Below are 27,473 nucleotides of genomic sequence, written 5' to 3' on the forward strand. Positions count from 1 at the left end.
TTTTGCTCACTGGAACACATGCTGATCAGATTTCAGCATTCAAAAATAATTTACAGCAAACTTTTGACATGTCTGACTTGGGTATTTTGCACTATTACTTGGGCATCCTGTTTGTACATGATGCTAGAGGCATTGGATTATGTCAGTCAAGGTACATTGGGCAACTTCTTGAGAAGTTTGGCTTACAGGATTGCAAGCCAGTTTGTACACCCATGGAACCTGGGCTCAAACTGTCATTACATGATGACAGTGATTTGTTTGATATCCATACTTATGCTCCAGCAGTGGGATGTCTCATCTATCTATGCCACACTCGGCCAGACATACAGTTTGCCGTTTCAGTTTTGAGCAGGTACATGCATCAGCCTCGTATGTCGCATTGGCAAGCTGTGAAGCGTGTGTTTCGTTACTTGCAGGGTACTAGAGCTCTTGGATTGCTTTATGCCAAGGGGAAACCACTGCAGTTACATGCTTACAGTGACTCTGATTGGGCTGGTGATTTTGATACTCGTCACTCCACTAGTGGCAATTGTTTCTTTCTTGGCTCGTCATGCATTTCTTGGCTTAGCAAGAAACAATCCACTGTTGCCACGTCGTCATGTGAAGCTGAGTACAAGGCAGCCTTCACTACTGCAGTTGAGTGCGTATGGCTTAGACGCTTACTTGCTGATTTGGATGTATCTGTTACGGAGCCTACTCCTTTATATACTGACAGTCAGAGTGCCATTGCAGTGGCACGGAACCCTGTGTTTCATGCTCGCACGAAACACATAGAGATTCACTACCACTTTGTCAGAGAGAGGCTACATGCAGGTGATATCAGCCTTGTCTACTGTCCTACCACCAGCAATGTGGCAGACATCTTCACCAAAGCTCTTCCACGAGACAAATTTGAAGCATTTCGCGATGCTTTGAATTTGACGCCCTTTGGTGGCGGATGATCCTTGTACACTTGATCACTCTTCACTCCAGGGGGGTTTGTTGGGTATCTCACACGCCTTACTTACGCCTACGCTCATATGGGAGTGTGCGGGTGATCACTAGGACACTGGGGCACTTTTTACTCTCGGTAGGAGAGGTTTTTTCCCCCAGATTATGTGTACTATTTTGTATGTGCTTGTGGTGCACACTTACGGGCACTTACTGTGTTCGGGTGTGAACAGCCCCTTATAACTCTAAGGTATAAGGGTTATCATTTGTACTTTCAGCTTACACTCGATTTAGTACTATTGCATTGGGTGTCGTGCTCAACTCTGTCTCTCACTCTCACACTGTCTACTGCACTTCAGCTGCACCTCGATCCTCTCCCATCTGACACATTCGAGATACATGTGGGTGTACTTCCTCAAGCATAAGTCCGATGCTTTCACATATTTCTCTGCTTGGGTGCTGTTGGTTCATAACCAAACGGGTCATCATGCTGGTTGCATGAGGAGTGATAGTGGTGGTGAGTTCATCTTCCACGAGTTTTTCGAGTTTCTATAGCAAGATGGTATCTCTCGTCAGCTCAGCTCTACCAACTCCCCCTCTCAGAATGGAGTCATAGAGCGTTGAAACCAGACAGCCATGGAAATTGTATGCTCTATGTTGTTCGCAGTGGAGCTCCCTATGCGCCTTTGGGTTGAGGTTGCTAACACTACGGTGTACATCCTCAACCGGTAGCCGACTACGACTCTTCCTCAGAAGTCCCCGTACAAGGCATTCTTTGGCTCTCAGCCTATCATATTCCACTTTAGAGCCTTCAGGTGTTGTTCATACACACACACACATACACACTTAATGATAAAATAGGAAAAATTCTTTGATTAATTCATACTAGGCCAGACTTAGCTTACTCAATCAACATTCTCAGTCAGTATTTCACAACACCTAGGATGTCATATTGGATTGCACGTCTTTGTGTGTTGCATTATTTACGATAAACTTATTCTTATGGCCTCACTTATGGTTCTAGTTTCTTTTTGTAAGGGTACACTGATTCTAAATGGGCAAGAGATCTTGACACCTAGCATTCCCATGACGGCTACCTCTTCACCTTGGGTATGGCTCCCATTTCTTCGTCTAGCCATAAGCAAGAGACGGTGGCGGCTTCCACGGTCGAGGCTAAGTATAGGGCTCTCTTCGATAATACCACCGAGGCCATCTACCTAAGGAGCTTACTGGTGGTGCTTCACTTTCCTTTGTGACTCTCCCACCGTTGTCTATTGCGGCAGCCAGAGTACCATTACCCTTGCGGGCAATCCGATCATCCCACCACGGATGCGCCATGTGGGAGTCCCCTTCCACTTTTCTAGAGAGTAAGTTGAGCTAGGCATTATCCGCATAGAGTTTGTGCCTTTATCAAACAATTTTGCAGACATTTTAACCAAAGCGATTAACCGGCCGGTTCTTCACTGCCTTTTACCCAGGATCGGCACCCTCCCATACTTCTTCAAATTGATGGGAAGAGGGTGCTCCCCTCTTGCTTTTCCTTCTAGTTTGTGAGAGGAACGGCTCCTTCTCTTGATAGTGATGGTTATGACGCTTATAGTTTTTAGACATTTATTCATTCACTTATTCTTTTGTATTGTACTTATGGACATTTGTAACTTCATCCGCACTGTCACGATGACATGATTGTAAAAGGACACTTGGATAAGTGAACAATTTCCCTATAAGGGCACTGTCCAAGTGGCACTATTGCATTGCATTTTGCGTAAGCATGACATCTTACATCTCCCTTTGCATTACCCCATGCATTGGCATTCTATTCATGTAAACATGCATCTGTACATATTTATCCCTTCTTAGTCTTTTGGAGTGCTCAACTCTCGATCCACCATATTCGTATCATTGCACATGGCAATCTCCATGGCAATTCTCCCTAGCTTGCTTGCTTGCTTTGCTTGTCTTGCTTGCTTCACATCTTTGCTATATTTGTGCCACCCACACCTTAGCCATATTCCTTTCTCACTGACACCTAGCAATGGTAGGGATAGTATGCTTGTTTTGTGAAGGTCTTGGATCTGACCATTCCTTATCAGTCTCCCGTTTGGGGTACGGATAGTCAATAGGACAAAAACTGATTTGAAACCCTCACTTAATGTTAAATCTATCAAAACTACAAAGCCCTTTTTTTAAAAAAAGTCCTTAGCCATTTCCATCTACCTTTGCAAGACTTGGTAGGCCATTGGGCAATCGACGTGCACCCTTTGTCCAATGCCCTGACCTCTTTGGGGTGATCACTTGGGCTCTCTGGTAAGATAACCATCGCCTCTATAGTCTTAGTAGGCCACTAGGCAGCTGACGTGCACCCTTTGTCCAATGCTTTGACTGCTTTGGGATGGGATGCCTTGGGGTAAAATTCATATATTTTTAAAAGGGGCTTGGTTGGTCTACTTCTTGTGGCACCGTTGTTGGGCCTGAGAGGGGGTATTGAGCTAAAAACACATTAGCTTCACTTAAACAGCCCCAAAACATGCTTAATTACGAAAGAAACCTTGTTTATTTAAAAAGAAATGCATTCCTAGAGAGTGTCTGTATCCCATAAGCATAAATCCACTTGGGAGGACCTAAACTTTCTATAAATAGGTATGCTTCCCTCCATTCAGCCTCAATCTCGTTTTTGTAGATTTCAGGTATTTCAACTTGCTGCCCACACTCTGGACGCAAAGGACATCATGGTCCAAGCTGGCCATTGCTGTTTACAACAATCTGGTGTCTGTTTCCAGCCTACCACACACTGTTTAGAGCTGATTTCAGTATGTTGAGTGCTACTGCTGGTTTTTCCTGCGTTTTAAGTCTTTCTCTCTCCTCACCTGCGTTTATAGTATTTCTCTCTCTTGCACTGCCGTTTGAATTAGATTCAACCCTCCTTGGCTGCATTTACTCGTGTTTGACATCCGGAGGCTGCCTTGTTGCGATTCAAGATCTGTTCGGAGTACAACACACTCTCTAGCTCATTACCCCTACCCTGATCCTTGAGATATAGGAGTTTGAGGTACAGTATTCATTTACTATAGTGTGTTTGCTGCATGAGCATTGTATATTCAATAATCATATCACTTCGTTCATTCTCTGTGTTCATTGTCTTTAAGTTACCCTAACCCAAACCGTGTTCTTCTATTAGTGTGTGCTTTGTACGGTCTTATTGTGTTTCTATGTTAGGGTATTTCTTCACAAGGGAGGCTAGAAAAAATGCGAGGAAGGCTAGGAGAGCAAAAGCGAAGGCTTAGAAGATGCCCTCAGGTGGTTGTACTCTGCTCCATTGTATCTCTATGGGCACATCAACGTCTTGCATTCTTCTCATGAGTCTAGCACGTGGCATTGTGTCAAAGGCCTTGCAAAAGTCCACAAAACAATAGTAGATCTTTTTCTTGAATGTCTAGCCTTCTTCAATGATTGCCCTCAATGTAAAGATATGGTCTAGAGTTGTATATCCCCTCCTAAAGCCAGCCTGGCCTTTTGATCTCATGCCATGCATCTTAGCCCATTCACTCAATGCTTGTTCCACAATAGAGCCATATATTTTGGCCAGCATGTGTCCAATCATGATAGTTCAATAGTTAGTAAGTGGCACAGGGTCTCCACGCTTAAAGAGCAACACAATAATATGGTTTGACCAATTGGTTGGAAATTCCCTCACAGACTACCCTATTAAAGATGTGAGTCAGCGCTGGTGCCAAGATATCACAAGCATGCGTGAAGTGTTCTCCTACTAAACCATCATGATCTTGGGCTTTCCCAATTTTGAGTTTCCATATGGCATTCCTCACTTTTTTTTCTATGAAAAATCTATAATTTTCTGATCTTGAGGTTAAGGGGAGTGGTGTAGGCTCTTGGCCAAGAACATCACAAAGTGTGCAATCATATTCATGCCAATCATCCGGTCTAGTAATTTGTATAGATGGCTGGATCTCATGCATCCTTTTCCATGCTCTCTTGTTGTCCTATCCCAAGAACATGGAATACATTTCTGTTTCTAGTATGCTCAGGTATTCCTGCTTCTTTTTGTGTACAAATCGTCTGAAGAGTGTCCGAGCATGTTTGTGTGTACATATGCCAAGTGCCATCTCTTGCTGAAAACGTGCCCGTGTCTCTTTGCACTCATCATCATATCAGCCATTCTGTGGGGCATTACCTCGTGGAGGCTTATCTGACGGTGTAGTGTGTGGGAAACCATAGGCTTTTGAAGTATTTATTATCTCGGGCAACTGTCCTGTAAACTCATCCAGAGAGGCCTATGTGTCTAGCTTCCTCAATGCATCTTGCATATATAGCAGTACTATATACATGTGAAGTTGCTTCCACAAAATCATTGCGCACACACGGGGGGGGGGGGGGGGGGGGGGGGGTGGAGAGATGAGGGAAGATAGAGGTGGAAGAGATATCATAACTCTACCAGCCTTAATTCAAATTTGAGAGGTATAGGAGGGAGGGAATAGGTCTGGAGACTTGGGATCACCAAAGCCACTAAAAAAATGTACTATAGATTTGACACGTGAATTAGTGACTGTCCCCAAATCCACAACTAAAATAATATAATATATATTTGACACATGAATTAGTGGATGTCCCCAAAGCCAACCCATAATCACATATCACCTCCCCTAATTGGATGGATGCACCCCTGGATTCTCTCCAGCTCTCGATAGCTTTGTAGACTCCTATTCATACTAAACCTCTTCTACACATTATGTCATTCCCAGCATCAATGGCATAGTCATTAATCGATCTAAAGCCTTAATCTATCCTTGCATATTCTCAACATGAGCATAGTCTTCTAAGGATTGCCTCAAACCAGTGCACCGTAGTCACAACATTCTCATTTGTTTTATTTCTTGTGTCAGATGCATTAGAAATGCCTTTATCTTTGACTTGGCCTCTACAGCTCATGGTCATATTGTTTGTATTAGAGGCTTATTATTGTGGCAAGTGGCTTCTATTGTATTAGTGGGTGTTATCTATGATGTGGCTATTCCATGGTAAGAGGGTGCTCAAATGATTGAGAATTCTGTGTGTCTTATAGCGCAGGACACTCTTAAGTATTCACGGTTTGAATCTGCTTCAATTTTCTGCAAGCAATCATATGGCTTTCTTTTTTTTTGGTTTTCTCCTTTTAGTTGTGCATATGCATTTTGCATGTTGGCCAGACAATTTCTTGTACATCTTCAACTCAACAAGCTTACCCAAAGAATAGAAAGAAGGCAATAGAGATTTACAACTCTACCATGATCTTTTTGTAGTCACGGTGTAAGTCATTTTCAATCCTTTACATTCAAAATATCACACCTTTTTTTTCCTTTTCATGAAAAGAGAATTCGAAAAGAGTGCACCTACATGTCTTAGCTCCAAGATTCTGCCAATGCAAGCCTCAAGAGTCTTTCTGAGATCGATGCGCTTTTGTGCATGTATGATCTAACATGGTTGGAAACAGATGCTATTGTTATGGACTCCTGATTAAAAGATTAGAGAACAGAAAGCCCAAGAATATTCATAACAGAGAATTTGGACACAAACTAGGAATACAGATTATCTTTGCAAAACATGTTTATACATTCCTTCTAAAACACACAATATCACATGGCCTGACTAGGATGGTCACAAGTTGTTTCATGATTTCTCTGAGTTGCAAATACTAATTTGAATACACTACTAGCTCAAGGTTTTGGAAGAAAACAAGCATTTCTTTCCAAATAGCAATTAAAAATCATAATTGTGAGGCAAGAAAGGAACGATAGAATAAAAGATGCTACTAAATGGTACCTTAATATTTTCTAAGCTACAACACGAAAAAAGTATTAACTATTTTGGACTGCAAATGATAGACTATATAGTCACATGGAATGGCGATTCATGGCCATTCCCATTCCCATTCCTCATCCCAATTCCCGTTTTATGTGACTATGCATGCGCTACAACTTACAAGTAGATAGAAGGGAGTGGATACATCATACATTATACATCAGTGATCTGACCTATCGTAATGTATGGATAGTTTGTACCACATATGGATGCAAGTATGTTGAAAATATATGCATTTGTTTGGAGAAAAGAGTGATTATATTAATATATCCCCTTAGGAAAAAATGTTGTTGCATGTCAACATCAATGGCCTACTCTTTGGCTACATGAATCAGTAAGAATACATGTGTTTGTGCAAGTAAGACATATTTGACTCATGATTGATGACTCAACCACTCATAATTTTAGCAATTGTGCTCCTATTGAAAGAAGAAAACAAATAAATATGGGGTTCCATATTTGAAAATTGAGATACAGGACTATAGAGATTGCCTTGATTTTCAAGTCATGAATATGCATATATGTGATCTTGCACTAGGCAGAGTGGTTATGGTCCTTAGAGCCATCATATATAGGGAGCTTCCTCATAATTTACTAGAATTTGAAAAAAATAGGAAAACTATTGTAATTCAGGGTGAACATAATGTACCAAATTCTCAAGTTTTTATCACTTGAATTAGAAAATCTTATGGATAAAAATATGTGAAGTATGCTTGATTTTGTAGTTGACCGATATACAATTTTTTTCTACATTAGAAATAGATTTAAAATTTTCTTGTTCTTGCAAATAAAGGAGTCAAAATGAGTGCCCCCCTCCTTGGAGCAGCCCCTTGACATGGATGCCAATAGGAGCGTTGACATGACACCTGACAATAGCACATACCTCATGCCTATTGACTATCGCATGACACCTGCCTCGAAGTTGAGGCCTAATTGGCCTAATGTTTCCTGGTCGTCCTACCTAGTCAGCCAAGATCCCAGTTGCCTAATATCTCTTCTACTAGCTGCAGCCCAACATCTCCCACAACTCCTAGCCTTGTTGACCAACATATCCCCTACACACCACCATTGCCATACCTCATCACTCTAGCCCACTACCATAGTTGTAACGGACACTCAAGCAAGGACAACCCTTGGTTCCTATGTAAGCTAGTACACCTTGGTTCCATGAAGTTTCTAGAAGATTCTAGAACATTCTAAAAGATTCAAGAAAGTACTAGATGATTTTAAGAAGGTTCTAGATAAATCTTTGAAAAGTTCTAAAACGTGCTTGCATCATCATTTGCATCAACATTCTTTATGTCATCACTTATGTCAATGATGCTTATGTCAAGACATCATCATCTAGAAGCTTCTGTTGAGCTACAACATGCATTACTTGTTGACTAGCCTCTTAAACAGCCCCAAAACACACTAAAAATGCTCTTTTAGAGTAAAACCCTAAAATTGGGAGCGGTTCGAGAGAGTTCAATGGAAACCCTAAAATGGGGAGCGGTTCGAGAGAGTTCAGTGGAAACCCTAATTTTTGGGGTGCCCTTCCACATCTATAAATAGACACGCTTCCCCCAATCAGCCTCATTCCGTCTGTGCAGGTTTCACACTCTCCATTGCAGATTTCAGCCATCAGTCTACCTCCACGTGGCTGTCCAACCTTCGCGACTGCTGCCACCACTCCGTCCAGCCTTGCAGTGGCCTGGCGCCTTCTTCCAGTTGTCGCCCACTGTATGGCGCCATCCCTCCTGCTGCATTTGGCCTTGTTCCTCATCGCTAGCACCTCCCACCTCATCTGTTCTCTGCATTTGCAGCTTCTGGCTATTGGCGACAGTAGGCAAAACTCCTCCTCCATCAAGCGAACTTCAGTACCCTGCGTTTTGGTCATCCACTACCACGCGATTGCTGGTTGATGCTCTCCTCCATCAGGCGACACTCTATCTGCAGCCTTCTGGGTGGCACCCTCCACCCTCTGCATCTTCTACAGCTTGCGTTTCATTCTCCAGCAACCTTTGGTACCGTCGTTTTGCAGTTTCCTCTCTCCTCATACTCCAACTGGTGGTCACAGACTTGGGATCCGTCTCCGGTGGACGTCACACTCTGACATTGCTCTACCCTTGAGCACATTGTACACTCTTACATTCATTTACAACATTCATTCACTTCAAAGTTGTGTTCTCTCTCTCCCTTTTTTGTTTGTGTTTAGTTTCTATGTTTGAATTTTGAGTTTTGCGTTTAGGGTTTGAGTTTTGCCCTCTGTGTTTGTGTTTCTGTCATGGTCGTACACTCTGTGTGTCCTTAGTGCAAACCCTAGCAGTTTTCTTCACATGGTATCAGAGTCGATGCTCCTGTAAAAAGTATCCTGTGGATATTGTGGAGAGCTCGTTTTTATGCAAGGCTCATAATACGACTCTCTTCTCCAGTTCCTATAATGTCTTATCAGGATTCTCCATCATTGGAGGCCCTGAGATCGCATTATGGACTCGGTGAGGAGGACAACACTCCACCTTCACCAGATTTCACTAACATGACAGAGGAGGACTTTGAGGAGTACTATTGCAACAAGTGCGGTGATGTTTACACCCCTCCTAGTTTTGCTACCACACTCGCACTGGTTGGTGAGGCTGACCACCTGTCGGATCATGGAGGACATACGGCATTCGAAACGTTTGGCGATCCATCTTCATCATCTTAGCCAGGTCCAATGTCAGGTTTGTACAATTCTTTTGTGTTGCATGAATCAAAACCCTCGCCTGTTTCTTCTTTTGAGGTACAGGATCCGGATGGCTTTGTGTATGTGAACTTCAATAGAGGGGGCTCACGAAGCAAATGGAATTCAGGTACATCTATAGCTTCTATTTCATTTGAGCATATCACACACACTTCTCACTTCCCTCCCATCCCACCCTCTTCTATATCACACCTTAATCACCTCTCATCATCTTTCCAAAACCTTGGATTACACTGCACATCTGCATCACACACCTAGGGGTTGGATCTTCCATCTCCGCTCCTGGCGCCTTTTCCTTCTCCACCCCATTCTCTACCTCTTTGCACCATGGTACTTCGTTAGGGGGAATGCTACCCTTTAACACTGTGCCTCTCACCTTTCAGCAAATGAGCACACCCATAACTCCTGGGTCGATTGTGATGGGCATCCCCCTCACTATCCCCAGCTTCACATCTCACATGACCACTCAAACGCAGGGGTTTCCATCCTCAACTTATGGTGCGTCTTCACACTCTCCTTGGGTTACACCTATGCAAGGATTCCCATCTTCTACTCCTCGTATTCCCGTCCCACCTCCTTGGGTTCCTCATGTGGCTACCATGTCCATGCCTAGTCAACCCATCCCTACCTATGGATCCACCTTGCACACTACCCGCATGCTTGGTGGGCACTTTGGGGCCCATTTCCAAGTGTACTCCACTCCCCCCCCCCCCCCCCCCCCCCCCCCCCCCGACCCACACTATACTTTTTCACACTATCCATCTCCGAGCACTACCACTCCCATTGCAACGGTCATGAATGCCTTCATGGATAAGACATGTTTTAACGGGTCAAATTTCACCACTTGGTCTAATTTCATGCAACAAGTGCTCGAGTCTTAGGGTCTTTGGGACCTCGTCCTTAGTCTAGAGGCTATGCCAGACCCTCGACTAGCTCACCCTAATTACATCCGTCAATGGAGAGCCCCCAATGCCACAACCAATGTTGAGCTGATGCAGGGATTTCTTCTTGAGTTTCACTCTCAGTTGTAGCACTTCCCGCTCGCATCAGAGCGTTGGAGTCACCTTCTCGACCGCTATGCAGCTCGTAATCGTACTCGGCGCATCAATCTCGAGTTTGAGCTTCAAAAGTTCTCTATTAAGGAAGGGGATGATTTGAAAGTCAAGCTAGCTGAATATAGGCGGTTACTTGCCGAGTTTGCCACTTTTGGCTCTCCAAAGTCAAATGACGATCAGGTTACATTCTTCTTTAATAAGTTGCCCGAAAAATACCTTAATTTCATTCAACACATCATCTCCCAACCTCGATTGCCAACCTTCTATGAGTTTGAGTGCCAGTTCTTGCGTTACGTGAGGCTGCATGATCAAGTCCACAAGAAATCCTTATCACAGCCTTATTCAGAGCAAAGGGGGTTGGTTGCCTCTTCTTCGAGACGGAAAACCACCGATGAACAAGAACTTGCAAGATGCGAAGGCAAGCCAATCAAAGGCTGACTCCTCTTCCTCAAATGGAACCAAAGAATCTAGACCTATCTGGCAGCAACTCCCTAAGAAAAACCAGTCTTGCACACACTGTCAGAGAGCATGCCATGTGGACGAGGAGTGTCGATCCAAGGCCCAAGGTCTTCCACCTAAAAATCCTCAACAAACCTCTGCGACTGCACAATCCAGTGGGGCTACGCCTTCCACTTCTACTTCATCTGCTCCTTCAGCACCCGCCATTGCTGCTGGACATGTGGCTCGAGTACAACCTCAGCAGCCCATCTCTTTCACCACCCCTAAGGGATTGGCTGATTGGTCTGCAAGTTCCGATCCTGTTGCACTTCATGCATCTATCTCACCTTCCTCCCCACCTCCTCAGGCGTTCCCTTGGCAGAGCCCTGCTACTGGATGTACGCGATGGTGGCCACCTTCTTAGACTAGCATGTCTCTAGGTCCTTTCGGATACCCTAGGTCTATCTAGCATTCATTTTTCGCACTCTTAGAGTCGGTCCCATAGGATTCATTGTCCTTAGCTTTTCCATTCTTTTGACTTTCGTTGCATTTACTCACACACATACATTCATTGCATTTATTTTGAGTTAGATTTTCATTCTGTTATGTTTTTCTTTGGAGCATCTCACCACTAACCTCTGTGTTTGCAGATTCTCATCTCTTTTGCAGGGTTTTGTCTTTCAATGTAGAGCTAACTTGCAGATTGCTTTGGTCCTACCTGGGCTAGAGATGTGGGGATGCGCACCGTTCCTTTCATGGTTTCATCATCCTAGGAGTGCTTGCTCTTCTTCCACCATGGTGGTTTCCCCTCTCGAGGCGGATCGTGCAACATCTCTCTCGATGCTATCATAGCGTTGCCTTCTACCTTGCTTTTCTAGCAAGGTGCTTCATCCACTTCCTCTTCTTTCATTCCTTATGGTTCTCGGAACCATCCAAAGACTACCATCAGGCTCCTCTTCCTTCTTCGGCATCTACATCCAGGTTGAGAGGAGGTTCCTACCCTTCTTGGTATTCTATAGGCTTCAGCACTTTATCTTCGATATCGGCTTTTCCCCTCGTTGTACCTTACCCTTTGCATTGCATGATTTCATCATCTTTGTACTAGGGCGGTTAGTCAAGTGAGCAATTTTTCCATGAGGGACACTGTCCAAGTGGCACTTGTTGCATGAGCATTCTTCAGCATGTAGTATACTTTGCATCTCATTCTGCAGAGCACCACTTGAACGGATCCTAAGCTGTTTCCACCAGCGGATGTTATTACCACACCACCATCCTCCATCACATGGATACCTCATCACCTATTTTAACTCGTCATCAACACCCTGAGTGGATGGATTAGCTTGTACTGTTTTGTGATGTGTTGGGTGTACCCTCCCTACTCCCGTCTTTTGGGTCACTATTACTCAATCTGCCGCATCCCATAAAATTTACCTCACTTATTCAAAAAATAAATAAATAAATAATCCTTGTGGTTCCATCCGCCTTTGTAGGGCTTGGTAGGCCACTACGCAACCACTGTGCACCCTTTGTCCAATGCCCTGTCCTCTTGGGTTACTACTTGGATTCCCTTGATAAAATAACCATCACCTCTGTAGTCTTGGTAGGCCACTGGGCAGTCGACGTGCATCCTTTGTCCGATGCCCTGGCTCCTTTGGGATGGGATGTCTTGGGGTCAATAAACATCACAGTGGTTGGCCTAACCTTTCAGCTTAGTTTTGGGCCTGGAGGGGGTGTTGAGCTAAAACATGCATTACTTGCTAATTAGCCTCTTAAACAGCCCCAAAACACACTAAAAAATGTGATTTTAGAGTAAAACCCTAAAACGGGGAGCGGTTCGAGAGAGTTCAGTGGAAACCCTAATTTTTGGGGCACCCTTCCACATCTATAAATAGATAGCCTGCCCCCATTCAGCCTCATTCCGTCTGTGCAGGTTTCACACTCTCCAATGCAGATTTCAGCCATCAGTCTACCTCCACGTGGCTATCCAGCCTTCATGACACTACTGCCACCACTCCATCCAGCCTTGCAGTGCCCTGGCGCCTTCTTCCAACTGTCGCCCACTGTCTGGCGCCATCCCTCCTCTTGCGTTTGGCCCCATTCCTCATCGCCAACACCTCCCACCTCATGTGTTCTCTGCGTTTGCAGCTTCTGGCTGTTGGCGACAGTAGGCAGCACTCCTCCTCCATCAAGTGACCTTCACAATCTATCAATTTCTCTTTCAAGTTCTTTTCTTGTAAGCTGTGAGAACAATCTCCTCACTCTCGAAAACACTTGCCATGCTCATAACAGTTTGGCAAGACTCTCCTACCACAATTTTTCCTAGTCATGATGGAGCCCATGATGGAAGGTATTGTTGCTTCTTTACAAAGCATCCAATAGCAAATCCAAGAGATTCAAGAAAGTAATGCAAAGCTACAAGTAAAACAACCACAAGCTTTGGGCTTAGTTGTGCAAAACCCACAACGTTAACTTTAAGAAATTCAAGAGACAAGCCTACATCAAGCCAGAGAGGTCCATCATGGCAACCTTCATGGTCAACATAGGAAAGAATCAAAGGTTAGTTTTCCAAAGAAAATTGATAGCACAAGGTTAAAATTCAGAGGTTTTCTCCAACAAGCACGATTGTTTATATGTATGCAACCATATCGTTACCCAAATGATACTTCTTGGGTCGGCCTCATAGAAACTCTCCTCTCAAATACAACTCCCTCTTGGTTTGCCCCCTCGCTTGAGAAGGAATCCTCATTGCTATATAATTTTGAGGTCTTCATGTTGAGAATAGCAAATGATGCTTAACATGAATGCCCGTAGAGGCTAGATGTGTGTCCAAAAGAGGCTTGCCCATAAGTGGCTTTGTATGAGAGAGAGAGAATGATGTATGCTCTAGGAAGAGATGTCTAAAATCCCATAAGTACAGAGAGGAAAAGTGGTACTATCCAAAAAGCTATAAAGGCATGTACGTGACACTCATTTCAATGAAATGGTACTATCAATTGAGTTACTCAAGATTGTGTTTGTGAGTCCAAGCTAATCTATCTTGGAACCTGATTCACTTGAGTTATAATTCCTTATTCTGATAATGTATAGTGTGTTTGACTTGCGTCCACCATAGTTGATCTAGTTCTAGGTCCGTGTTTCTCAACATGGTATCAGAGCCATGGCTGAGCTAGATAGCTAGTGGACGCATCTTAGTTCTTCCCTGCATACTTTAAATCCTTCCTATTTCAATTTTTCTCCTTGTACATGCCATCAAAATCCTATTTTCATCTCAATTTCTTCAAGCCATCCACACATCCATTGTCTTGTATGAAGTGAAGAGAAGTATGAAGGAGCCTTATCAAAAAGGGCCTTAAAAGGAAATATCGTGATGACAGGTGGAGGAAGCAAAATACCACCGCCTTACAGAGGGTCGTGATCATCTGGTTTGTAGTCTATGGAGGAGTCGCCTCTGCTGTGGGAGGGTCCCGTGTGTAACTGTAACTGATCAGGGGTTAGCAAGTTCCTGGATCTTCAAAGGGGGAGCAGAAGTGTGCGCACCCGCACAGACATAGACTCACTCACCATCCTACTCCACAAGTCTTGCACGAATGAACCATATTAGCTTCTTTTCCCACCGCCGTACAGCTCTTGCATTCATACCATATCTCTGCACCACAAAAAAAACATAACGGCGTACACCGTAGCAGCAATTGCTGTGGCATCAAGCTCGAGCTGGGAGGTATTGTCAGCGGCATCTTCTTCCTTTGTGAATTCCCCCAGAGTCCACCTAGCCGCACTTGCCCCCATCCTACTCCACAAATCTTGCACGAATGTACCATATTTGCTTCTTTTCCCACAATCGTACAACTCCTGCATTCGCACCATATCTCTGCACCACAAAAAAAACGTAATGGCGTGCACCCCAACAGCAATTGTTGTGGCATCCAGCTCGAGCTAGGAGGTATTGTCAGCGGCATCTTCTTCCTTTGTGAATTCCCCTAAAGTTTGCCTAGCTGCACCTGCCCAAAGGAAGCGCTTGGAAGTTGGGGCGGTGTCTGCAAAGTGCAGTCTGCAAAATGATGGCGTTAATGGTGGTGGGAGGCAGAAGGCATTGACGAGGGTTGTTGCGGGAGGGCTGATGGGAGTGGCATTGCTTGGGATGATGCCCAGAGGAGATGCAGATGTGGCATTGGCTCTGGGGCCGGGCAACAACGGAGCCGAGAGGACAGCCCAAAAGGCCGACCAGCTGCTCAAGGTGGCGGACAAGTTCAACATTCAAGATGCTGCCAAGGATACAGTGACCAAGATCACATGTTTCGATATGCAACAGATGAAACAGAAGAATTGATGCCTCTAAGTCATGTCCTAGCTACCAAGCTTGGGGCAAAGCTAATTGAGGTATTTTTATTTTTTATTTTTAAAGAAAAAAAGAAAAAAGAATGGTACTTGTGCCTAGCTTCATCCTAATGGGAAAACTCAAGTCAGTGTTGAGTACAACAATGATAATGGTGAAATGATTCCTCTTCATGTGCACACTTTGTTAATATCAACCCAAGATGATGAAACCATTACCAATGATGAGATTGCTGCTGATATGAAAGAATATGTTATCAAGCCAAATCAAATCCAAACATTCATGTATCCCAAAATTCATCTCATGTATGAGAGTTTGTCAAACCAAGTCCATGTACCCATCAATGTGTTCACTTGTAAAAGCATGAAGGCAAAGAAGAAATTGGAAGAATGACAAAGAAGCATGAAGAAGAAGATATTTTCCACTACTACAAACAAAATGTTTTGCAAAAATTTCCATCATGAATCTTGTTTCCCATAGTGGATGTAACAAACCCTACCGAAAATGTAAAGTTTCAAGCTTGACTTGACTAAGGCTACCAAAGAGCTAGTCTCCTAGTCCATGTCTGCATGTAGGGGAGGCAAATGCCAGCAAGTGTAGGAACTCGTCATTTGAGGGGTGTTGAGAGTAGCAAATGATACTTAACATGAATGCCCGTAGAGGCTAGATGTGTGCCCAAAAGAGGCTTGCCCATAAGTGGCTTTGTATGAGAGAGACAATGATGTATGCTCTAGGAAGAGATGTCTAAAATCCCATAAGCACAGAGAGGAAAAGTGGTACTATCCAAAAAGCTATAAAGGCATGTACTTGACATTCATTTCAATGAAATGGTACTATCAATTGAGTTACTCAAGATTGTGTTTATGAGTCCAAGCTAATCTATCTTGGAACCTAATTCACTTAAGTTACAATTCCTTATTCTGATAATACATCATGCCACCATAGCCGATCTAGTTCTAGGTCCATGTTTCTCAACACTTCATACAAGAATTCTCTGCCACATTTGGAGAAGTAGACAGAGCAAGAGTAGCTGAAACAAAGATTAGAAATCTATACCAAGGGTCGATCAATTTTACGCATTAGAATTCCGATAACTCATATGTAGTTTAACATGGCATAATGATTATTTTATTAGTCAATTCCGTTGGGGATGAAAGACAATGTTAAAGATCTTTTGCTCACTATGCCAAAGATACATACACTTAGTGAATATATCTCTACAGCAATTGAATATGACAACCGCCTATTTAAGAGAAGACAAGAAAGACGTCGAGGAGCCACTTTGAATTCAAGCATAATGAAGACTTTTGAAGACCTAACTTTCCAAGAAGACCAAGTATCCAAGGCAAAGCCTATGTAAATTGATATGACACAGTTTAAGGCATTGACAGCTCAAGAAAAACAAAGGCACCACATTAATGGATCATGTATGTATTGCAGCCAATTAGGACGCATAACTAAATATTGTCCTAACAAAGGAAGGATGAGAATTCATGGCACCACTACTCCATCACTGTCGAGAAATGTTGGCGTCCCCAACCTCAGTAGAGACGATACGGCTAGACAAAGCTTCAAGAAACCCAAAAGAAGGTCTCCTTCTATTTGTAGATCCAATGTTTAGCTTTATGTTACCAATAAAGATTCACCTAGAGGGAAGACAAATAGACGAACAAGCTTTGTTACACTTTGGAGCCACATCATGCTTCATGGATGAGAGACTTGCAAAACAACATGATATACAGCTTCTAAGGAAAGCAAAGCTGGTACGTACAGAAGTAATTGATGGTCGACCTCTTGCTTCAAGAGATGTCAGGTACAAGACTGAACCCATAAAAGTTACCCTAAGGAGTCTTGTATCAGATATAGCTGTCAATATTATCCATTGCCCATATAGTTCCATTGTTATTGGGCTACCATGGCTAGAATTAATCCCAATATCAATTGAAGGTCTAGAAAGATTGAACCAAGGCCAGTGCAAAATAATATACATTAGGGGCAAAGGTGTTCATGCATCAAGCAAAGAAGAATCCATCCTTTTTTATTTATGCAATTCCAATGGAGAAGCCAAAGAATGAAAGCCTGGACACACTCCTAGCTCAATATGTAGAGTTCAAGAATGTGTTTGAAAAGAAGAATGCGGATATGCTACCGGAACACTGACCTTATGATTGTGCAATAGATTTACAAGGAGCTCAACCTCCTTTCAGCCCCATCTATAAGCTATCCCAAGATGAATTAGCAAAGCTCAGGAAATATATTGATGAGAATGTTTCCAAGGGATTTATATGTCATTCAAAATCTCCAATGGATGCTCCAATTTTACTTATCAAGAAAAAAGATGGATCTCTCTGTATGTGTGTGGATTATAGAGGGCTCAATAAGATTATTATCAAGAATCGCTACCCTCTTTCCTTGATTCTAGAACTCCTTAAATGACTTGGGAAAGCCAAAGTCTTCACCAAGATAGATCTTCATTAGCACTTACAATCTTGTCAGGATAAAGCAAGGTGATGAATAAAAGATGGCTTTTTGCACAAAGTATGTGTTGAGATATTTGGAATCACACCTACTTCAGTCCCTTTGTAAGGAGCAATGAGGGCTCAGGACCAGAATCCCATATGCACAATGGATGTAAAGTGCTACTAAGCTACTCTATAAAATGATGTACTTGACTATCACTTACATATAATATGATAATGCAATAGTACTTGTCTCTTCCTATCAAGTATCTGTATCATTGTCTCCCTACACAAGAATGTCTTTATGAGTCCAAGCTTCCATCTTAGAACCTAATTCACTTGTGTAATATAGTTGATCTTTAGTCCTTGGTCAATGTCATCATGAGTTCAGTCTATGCCTACAAGCTGCCATAGCCATGCTCTAGATCCGCAACTTCAACATGGTATTAGAGCCCAGTCGGGCATGGCACTTCCTCTCTTGGTTCCTCTCAATCTCTGCCCAATTTCTCATCATTATCACCATCATCATCTAAGCATTCCTTACTCAATAAAGACTTGGGAGCCACTAAGAAAGACCTCTGTTACTCTATTCTAATCGCACAGAAGAGTCAAGCAGATTCAGTCGCAGATGCAAGTGCAGATAGACATCCATGTCTAGGAGGGGCAAAGGAGGCAAGAGGCTTGGCAAGGGAGGTGCGAAGCACCACCGCAAGGTCCTTCCGATAATATTCAGGGTATCACCAAGCCTTCCATCCGCCAGCTTGCTTGCAGGAGTGGTGTGAAGCGTATAAGTAGCCTCATCTATGAAGAAACTCGTAGAGTCCTCAAGATCTTTCTGGAGAATGTTATCTATAACGCTGTCACATACACTGAGCATGCCCACCGTAGAGACTCTGACAAAGCTCACATGCAGACACCAAAAGCGAGTCCAGCCAAGCCTGTGTGCAATGGTGGCACGCGAGAAGGCGGAAGTCATCGATTGGGAGCTGCGGCCTGGTGGCATGCTGGTTCAGAGAAGAGATTCTTCCGCAGCTCTATCTCCATCATCTGGCTCTCTAATAAAAGTGAAGGTATCGTATGGGGCTTATCACCATGATATCACCATTCCAGCTCAAGCAACCTTCAGTGACTTGAAGTGGCTGTTGGCTCAGGAAATTGGTTTGTAGCCTCATGAGCAACGGCTTTTGTTTAAAGGAAAAAAGATGGAAGACAATGAATGTCTGCACATTGCTGGAGTGAAGGATATGAAAGAAGTGATTTTAGTGGAGGATCGTCCAAGAAAAGAAAAGAGATTAGAAGAAATGAAGAGAGATATCAAAGTTGAGAAATGCTTATCAAGTCAGAAATTTGCAGAGGAGAATGGCTTGCCCAAGTTAAATCATGTTCTTTTACCTCAAACAAAGGGCTGCTATGCATGTTTATGTCATCTCCGCAACTCCATTGATGCAGGGAAAAATGGAGTTGTGAGCATTCAAGTCCCATCCATGTTTCCATTTGAAGATTTTGAAGACACTCCAGCTATTTCGGTCATCGTGCAAAACTCAAAGATGATGATGTCTTTGCTTGAGGGGGACATAGACATGAACATAAAGATCACTACAAGCAAAGTTCACCATAAAGAAGAAGACCAAAAAGACCATGAAAAAAAGAAGAGCCAAAGATGAAAGACAAGAAGATTTTCCATGCTGACAAAGAAAATGTTTATACTGAAAAAGACCACAAGGGCCTATTGGTCCTTGTCTCTCATTTTCTGTTTTAAAAAAGCATTGTAACTGCCTTAAATGTTCCTTTCATAAACTTGTAAACTCCTCATGTAGCCTTGTACTACAGCCTCTGTACACTTTGTGAGGCCCCTGCTACAGCCTCTGGATGTCCATCATGTTTGTGGTACCCACACTTAGCCTTTCTACGATAGCCTCTGGAGTTTTGCCATGTTTATGGTGTGCCCACACTTTGTAGGAGTTGCTCTCACTAAAGCCTCTACACACTTTGTACTTCTGGTTGTGATTGAGGAGGGGTGTTAAGATATTTGCAATCACACCTACTTCAGTCCCTTTGTAAGGAGCAGTGAGGGCTCAAGACCAGAATCCCATATGCCCAGTGGATGTAAAGTGCTACCAAGCTACTCTATAAAATGATGTACTTGACTATCACTTACATATAATATGATAATGCAATAGTACTTGCCTCTTTCTGTCAAGTGTATGTATCATTGTCTCCCTACACAAGAATGTCTTTATGAGTCCAAGCTTCTATCTTGAAACCTAATTCACTTGTGTAACAGTTGGTCTTCAGTCCTTCGTCAATGTCGTCATGAGTTCAATCTATGCCTACAAGCCACCATAGCCATGCTCTAGATGTGCATCTTCGACAGTATGGGCATTTTTAATATGTTGTCATGCCATTTGGCCTCACGAATGCTCCAACAGTTTTCCAACATATAATAAATAATATCTTTCGAGAATACTTAGATGACTTTATTGTGATCTATTTGGATGACATCTTGATCTTTTCCAAGAACCAAGAAGAGCATGAGTATCACGTCAAAATAGTCTTAAATCAATTGCAGAAAGTAGGCTTGTATGCAAAGCTGGAAAAGCATTCTTTCCATCAAACTGAAGTTGAGTTTTTGGGGTACATTTTTGAGAAGGGAATTTCTATGGACCCTAAGAAGGTATAAACTATTCTAGAATGGAAGACTCCTTCATTTATGCAAGATATTAAATGATTTTCAGGATTTGCAAATTTTTATCGAATCTTTATTAAGGATTACTCTAATATTGCTACCCCCTCTAACCAACCTAACTAGAAAGATCAAGTTTGTATGGGATCAAAAAGCCGAATAAGCTTTTCAAAGATTAAAGCAAGCCTTCACCTCAGCACCCATTCTCATCCATGCAAATTCATTGAAGCCCTTTATCATGGAGACAAATGCCTTAGATTTTGCACTTGGATCTATTCTATTCCAGATCGATGATAATCTAGTAGCTTTCCACTCAAGAAAATTCTTTGCTGTAGAAATCAACTAGGAAACTTATGATAAATAACTTCTAGCTATTGTGGACTCCTTAGAGACCTAGTGATACCTGCTTGAAGGTTCCCCTCATAAAATCACTATCTATATGGATCACAAGAATCTGGAATATTTTATGACTTCTCATGTCTTGAATTGTCGCTAAGCAAGATGGAGTGGTTTCCTATCCAGTTTTGACTTCATCATTACCTATAGGCTTGGTCACCAACCAACAAGGGATGCTAGATGCTTTATCTCAAAGATCCTACCTAGCACCCAAAGAAGGCAATGAAGCCCATGACCATCTAAATTCAGTAGTCTTGAAACCTAAGCAATTGAAGTTAAGGGCAGTTATCAACAACAACAATGCCCTGGAAGAGTTTGGATTGTTATCAAAGGTTAAGAAGGAAATTACAAAGAACTCATTCACCAAGGAGATAAGGAGACATCTACATCAAGGCCAAGAACAAACTCAAAGGGATTTCCAAGATATTGATGGGTTACTCTTTTATAAAGGGCACTTCTCTATTCCTCCCAGTCCTTGCAAGTAAATATATTAAAAAAGAGACACGATCTCACCTCAACAGGGCATTTTGGGATTAACAAGACAATCAAACTGGTTTCACGAAATTTTCGGTGGCCACAAATGTGAAAACTAGTCAAGGACTTTGTGCATTCTTATGACACGTGCAATTGAGCTAAAGTCTCTCATCATCGACCTCATGGTCTTCTTCAACCATTACCTATTCCAAGTAAGCCATGGTCATCTTTATCCATGGACTTCATTGCCGAACTACCTTCTTCCAAAGGGTATGATTCCATCTTGGTGGTGGTTGTTCAATCACAAAACTGACACACTTTATCCCAACAACCAAGAGTATCAATGGGGAAGGGACAACAAGGCTCTTCTTAGAGTAGATATATCAGCACCACAGGTTACCTGATGATATTGTTTGTGATCCTGGATCCTAGTTTATATCTAGGATTTGGAGAAGCCTCTTTAAATTCCTAGGAGTACAAGTGAATCCTTCTTTGCGAATTATCCACAAAGTGATGGATAAACAAAAAGAGTGAATCATAGGCTGGAGCAATACCTTCGATGCACAATCAACTATCATTAAGACAATTGGTAGATCTATTACCCCTTGCTGAGTTCGCATATAATAATTCCTCCCATGCCTCTACTGAATTCACACCATTCTTTGCTAATTATGATCAACAACCAAGGATAGACAATTGTATAAGATCACAAGAGAAGAATCCAGTTGCTACAGACTTAGCTCAACACCTCTTTGATATTCATAAAGAGTTGTAAGCACATATCAAACAAGCTCCAGAGAAATATAAGAGAAATGTGGATAAGCTTCACATGCAACACCCATTATAAAACATTGGAGATCATATTTGGCTTCTTCGACGTGACCTATGTTCTTCTCGCTCCTCCTAGAAATTGGATTATCAATGACTTGATCCCTTCAAGATTCTTGGCTAAGTAAATCCAACCACCTATCGTTTCCAACTTCCCCCGTCCATGAAAATCCATCCTGTATTCTATGTTTCAGTCTTGGAGTTATGTCATACATCTAGTATCCCTAGAAGAATACCAAAGCCATAACCTCCAATCGTAATTGAATATCACCAAGAATGTAGAATAGACAAAATCCTAGATTCAAGAATTTCAAGAGACAGATTACAATATCTTGTCCATTGGAAGGGCTATAATGCAAGTGAACAAACATGAGAACTAGCTTCACATCTTCATACAGTTCCTATTAAGGTTTGCAAAATTCATATTCAACACCCAACCAAGCCAAGGCCTATTTAAAAGCACACTATTGCCCCCTCATGGAACTCAATGTTAGAAGGGGGGTAATATAATGAACGCTCAAGCAAGGACAACCCTTGGTTCGTATGCAAGCTGGTATGGCCCCTGATTCCATGAAGTTTCTAGAATACTCCAAAACATTCTAGAAGATTCAAGTACTAGATGGTTCTAAGAAGATTACAGATAATTCTTTGCAAAATTATAAAATAGGTTGCATCAACACTTACATCAACATTGCTTATGTCATCACTTATGCCAATGCTTATGTCATCAATGATGTCATCATCTAGAAGCTTCCCCTTAACCCCCTCAATTCTAGTATAGATAGGGGCTTTGGCTCACACATAAAAATTCCTACATACTATACAAAAATTAAAATGGCTATAACTTTTGATCCAAAACTCAGAATTTGGATCCATTTGAACCATTGCAATCAAGGACCCAGCCACAAGTTGTGAGATTTTCATAAATCAGCTTACATGTTTGAGAAATTTTTTAAAAGCCCGAATTCAATCTCCATGGTTTACTATCAAGAATTCCTACCAATATCTCAAAAAAATCAATAAAAGTGAGGCCTTCAATACCGCCATCATTATTATTCTTGAAACTCACTCATGTGTGATGAAACATGCAACATCCTTGATTACTTTTATCACTAAATTACATAATGTCTAAGGTATCAAGGAGATACATTACATCGATTTTTGATATTTACAAGTTTCCTATTAAATATCGTGTCTTTGATCATGCTGTTATAAAACATAGTATGGCTAAGAAATGGTAATAAAGCCTATATTCTCGAAAATCTGACATTGTTTGGAGGTTTAAATTGTAGAATTTGACCATTGATCATCCACATAATCAATGAATAGGTCTATTTCTCAAAATATTTCATGTATTACAAGTTCTACAAACCATAATTTCTGCTATGTGTGTGGGAAACCTTTTTCAAATGTTTCCTAAAAATTAATCCTATAGGAAACTTGTATGAAACTCGTTTCCTATGCTGCCATTTCCAAAACTTCTGGCTACTATGCCTTTGGGACCATTTGATGCAATATGTGTTGACCGTTAGCCAAACCCCCCCCCCCTTGATGAGCACAAAGCATGGTACTATATTTCAGAATGAACATAAGATTTTTCAGCTCAAAAGATGAGCAAGCAGGTTGAAGCCGACATTGCTAAATGTTTGACCTTCTAAGATTTAGTTTTAAACATGGTGTTCTAGTGAGCTTCAAGTGGAAGGATTAGAAATTCGAAATCAGCTGAGCAAGAGGAAGATTGGCCATGGTTATGCATCTTCATTTCATTTTTTGATCTGTGCTCAAAGGCATGTAAGGAATGGTCTAATTCATCTACTTTGTGGAGGTCATTACACATCAGCATTTGAAGCCTAAAGACTGTGATATTTGGACCATTGCTAATGCAGTTAATTTTTTGCCTCACATTCATATCTTCAAGAGTATTTCTTAATAAATAAGTGATAAAGAAGCTCGCATATTTTTAATCAACATCATCTTTACCGTTGTATGAATGTGAATTTGTCAAATTCAAATATGTGATAATTTCATCTTTAAGATAGGCCTTTCTGGATTCTTTACCTGATCATAACATTCTTCAAGTTTCTTGTATAATTGCAAATATTTGACATACAAAAAAGATTGTTCTTGTAAGCCCTGTTTGTTTCATAAGATTAACTTAGCGGCTCCTATCCAAAACAGTTTCAAATGATTAAGAGTGCTTAAAAGTAGCTACAACAATGAAACATACAGTGAAAAGAAAATCAGAAAGGACGTATGCAATATTTTGAGTGCATTTCATACTTGCAAACAGATTTAACTATACTCTTTCCTGAAACAAGTTTTTCACAACAGTCTAAACATTAAATACACTAGACACCACCTTTCTTTCCTGAGGAAAGAAAGATTCTATTAACAAATTCCCTCAAAATAAAATACACCAAGGCAAAGCACAGCAACAACCCTGTAAGAAACTTCCAAAAGAACACACATACACAAAGGGTGAGTCTATTACAAGGCTTGTGTGAATAGAGGAGAGCATCTTTCTACAAGCAAATCATACCTTAGTAGCTGAATATTCAGATCAGCCAATGCCTGATTTTCTGCATTTTCCAAAGGAGTAGCTGGCTGAACATTGAGTTCACTTGCTGAAACTCCAGCTAAATCACCAAACGAAATGGACAGCAGCCTTTCATATACATCATGGGCAGCCTGATATGTGTCTAAACCAGCCAGGGACAATTCTGATTTTTCATCAAATAGTACATCCGTACTAACAAAGACCTTCTTAGAAACAGGATCATAGAGTCTGTAGCCTTTGCTCTCACTGCTATATCCCATAAAAAGGCATTTAACAGCCTTTTTATCCAACTTTTTCTTGAGTACCTTTGGAATATGTGCATATGCAAGGCACCCAAAGGTACGAAAGTGTCCAACAGAAGGTTTCCGGCTGTTCCAAGCCTCAAAAGGTGTAATTTTCTTCAAAGCTTTGGTGGGGCATCTGTTCAAAACATGGCAAGCACACATAACGGCTTCCATCCAAAAACTGTGAGACAAGCTCTTTGCCTTTAGCATACATCTCGCCATCTCCATGAGTGATCGATTCTTTCTCTCTGCAACCCCATTCTGTTGTGGAGTATAAGCAGTAGGTGTACTGATGAACAATGCCCTTTTGCTTCAAAAAAGAATTTAGCATAGAGGACATGTATTCCCCCCCTCGGTCCGAACGGAGAGTCTTAATTTTACAACCAGACTGGTTTTCAACAAGTGCAATAATAGCCAAGAATGCATCATACACTTTTGACTTTTTGACCAAAGAGTAGACCCAACAAAATCAAGTAAAGTCATCAATAAAAGTAAAAAAATGGTAACATCCTCCCAATGACTTTGTCTGCATAGGCCCACATACATCTGAATGCACTAACTGCAACCTAGCTGTTGCTCGAAAAGCAACATCACAGGGAAACAAAAAATGATGCATTTTTTCCAAAATACATCTTTGCACAAGTGCTCAGACGGTCTCTCCAATAGAGGTAATCCATCTAGCATCTACGTATACTGTAAGAGCATCAAGCTGCCAAAGTTCACATGCCCCATCCTAGCATGCCATAACTCTGCCTGTATCATAGCAGGAGTGAGAGTGGATGTCAAATACGCTAACTGATCAACTCAAAGAGCATCCAACTCGTATAACCCATGACATAAAGTGCCTATCAAGACCAAAGTCATGTGTTCTTTATCTCTCACCATGCATCTGTCATCATCAAATGTGAACTGCAATCCACAACGTGCCAAAGAAGAGATAGAGAGCAAATTCTTATTTGTGCCTGGCACAAATAAAGCATTCTGTAGGCGGAGAATAGAGCCATCAATGGCTGTGAGCAAAATCTCCCCAATATCTCTAACAGGGTATGATGCATTGTTGGCATACTATACAAACTTGCCAACTGGAGCTACATGAACAGATCTCTGCAAGATGTAATATGCCTAGAAGCATCACTGTCAAAAAACCAAGTGCCTACATCCTCAGTAGAGCTGAATGCTCAATCTGCCCCAGAGGTGTCATAACTGCATGTGTAAAAACAATAGTCCCTGTCTGCAACAAAGGACGCGGATCAGTAGCAGTGGAAGAAGCATCAGAAACAAAAATTCCTGACTCGTTTTTCTTCTCTTTTGGCAATGCGCTTTCTGCACTCATTGATGTAGTGGCCTGGCTTCTTGCAATAATGGCATTTGCCCTTTTTGGCTTGCGTTCCCCCTTGTTTTTTGTTTGTCTATGATGTGCCAAAAGTCCCAGAACTTTGCAGAGCATTCTTCAGTACGAAGGAGGTAATGAGTTCAAAGTGGTAGATATCATCTGTGCATCCGAATAATACTCATCAACATTCATGAGTTGCTCTCGCAAGTCTTGAATTTTGTTCAAGTGATCCTGAATAGAATCACCTTCATCCATTTTCAATGTCTCTAGCTCTTTCTTTAAGAAAGTGATGCGAGTCTCATTCTTGCCTGCAAACATCTGTTCCAAAGTTAGCCAAGCTTCTCGTAAAGAAGTTGCTGAACGAATGTGGGGGAGATTGACCGCTGAATTGCCAATGCAATCAGCCACAAAGCCTGTGCATCCTGTGTATCATGCTTTTTGAGCTGTTGTTCCTTGGGGAAGTGGCTGAAGTAGAGCAGGCTGAGGTGCCCGTGGTGCACATCCTCTTGGAGGAGGAGTAGCTGGAGCCACAACTCTAGGTCGAGCTTCTTCTCCACTGACATAATCCCAAAGATTTTTGGCCACAAGTACATTCTTCATCATGAAGGACCAAAGTAAATAGTTATTTCCATCCAATCTGTCCTCCTTGGATACATAGGTGAAAACATCTCCTCTCTGATTAGCCATGATTTTCAATTACCAAAAAATGCAAAAGTGTAATATCGAAGCAGGACTACACTAGAAATCTGAAAATTTCCAAAAATTGCAAGAAATAACTTTCTGCAATTAGTGTACAGAGGTGCACTCTGTCAAAACTATCTGTTATTCACGCAGTCCAACGTGCAATCAGTGTTCAGCAACACTGTACCAACAAAACCTCCAAAATTTATTGCCCCAGATCTATTCAGAACAGTCTATCAGTGACTATAACTGCAGTACATGTGCCAATGTCCTGAAAAAACACAAAAGCCCCAAAATGTCTGATAAATTTGGCCAGAAATTTGCATCCACCGTGTCTGTGACACGTATCCTCTGTTCTTGTCTCCGTGGGTAGAAACCCCCTCTTCCAGAAATTAATTCTGGAATTAAAAAAATGTTTTTTTAATACCTTAGTAATGACGGGCTGGT

At 41.9% G+C, this 27,473-nt stretch overlaps 1 protein-coding gene across 3 annotated transcripts in view; it reads right to left on the minus strand.

Moving 5' to 3' along the window:
• The window catches only part of LOC148040939 (dynein regulatory complex protein 11-like), a 153,074-nt gene that overhangs the window by 51,081 nt on the left and 74,520 nt on the right, over positions 1–27,473 (minus strand). For 2 of the 3 annotated variants that reach the window (XM_087674810.1, XM_087674819.1), the window contains exons 3-4: positions 24,230–24,304; positions 6,319–6,396 (exon numbers count right to left, since the gene is read on the minus strand). In XM_087674810.1, the coding sequence (XP_087530936.1) occupies positions 6,319–6,396; positions 24,230–24,304 (153 nt within the window). The remainder of the gene's footprint in view (positions 1–6,318; positions 6,397–24,229; positions 24,305–27,473) is intronic. The other variant, XM_087674826.1, reaches the window with a different exon arrangement.

The sequence above is a fragment of the Lygodium microphyllum genome, chromosome 1 (assembly GCF_053477565.2).
Source record: "Lygodium microphyllum isolate KBCC chromosome 1, Lygodium_microphyllum_v1.1.10, whole genome shotgun sequence".
NCBI lineage: Eukaryota > Viridiplantae > Streptophyta > Polypodiopsida > Schizaeales > Lygodiaceae > Lygodium > Lygodium microphyllum.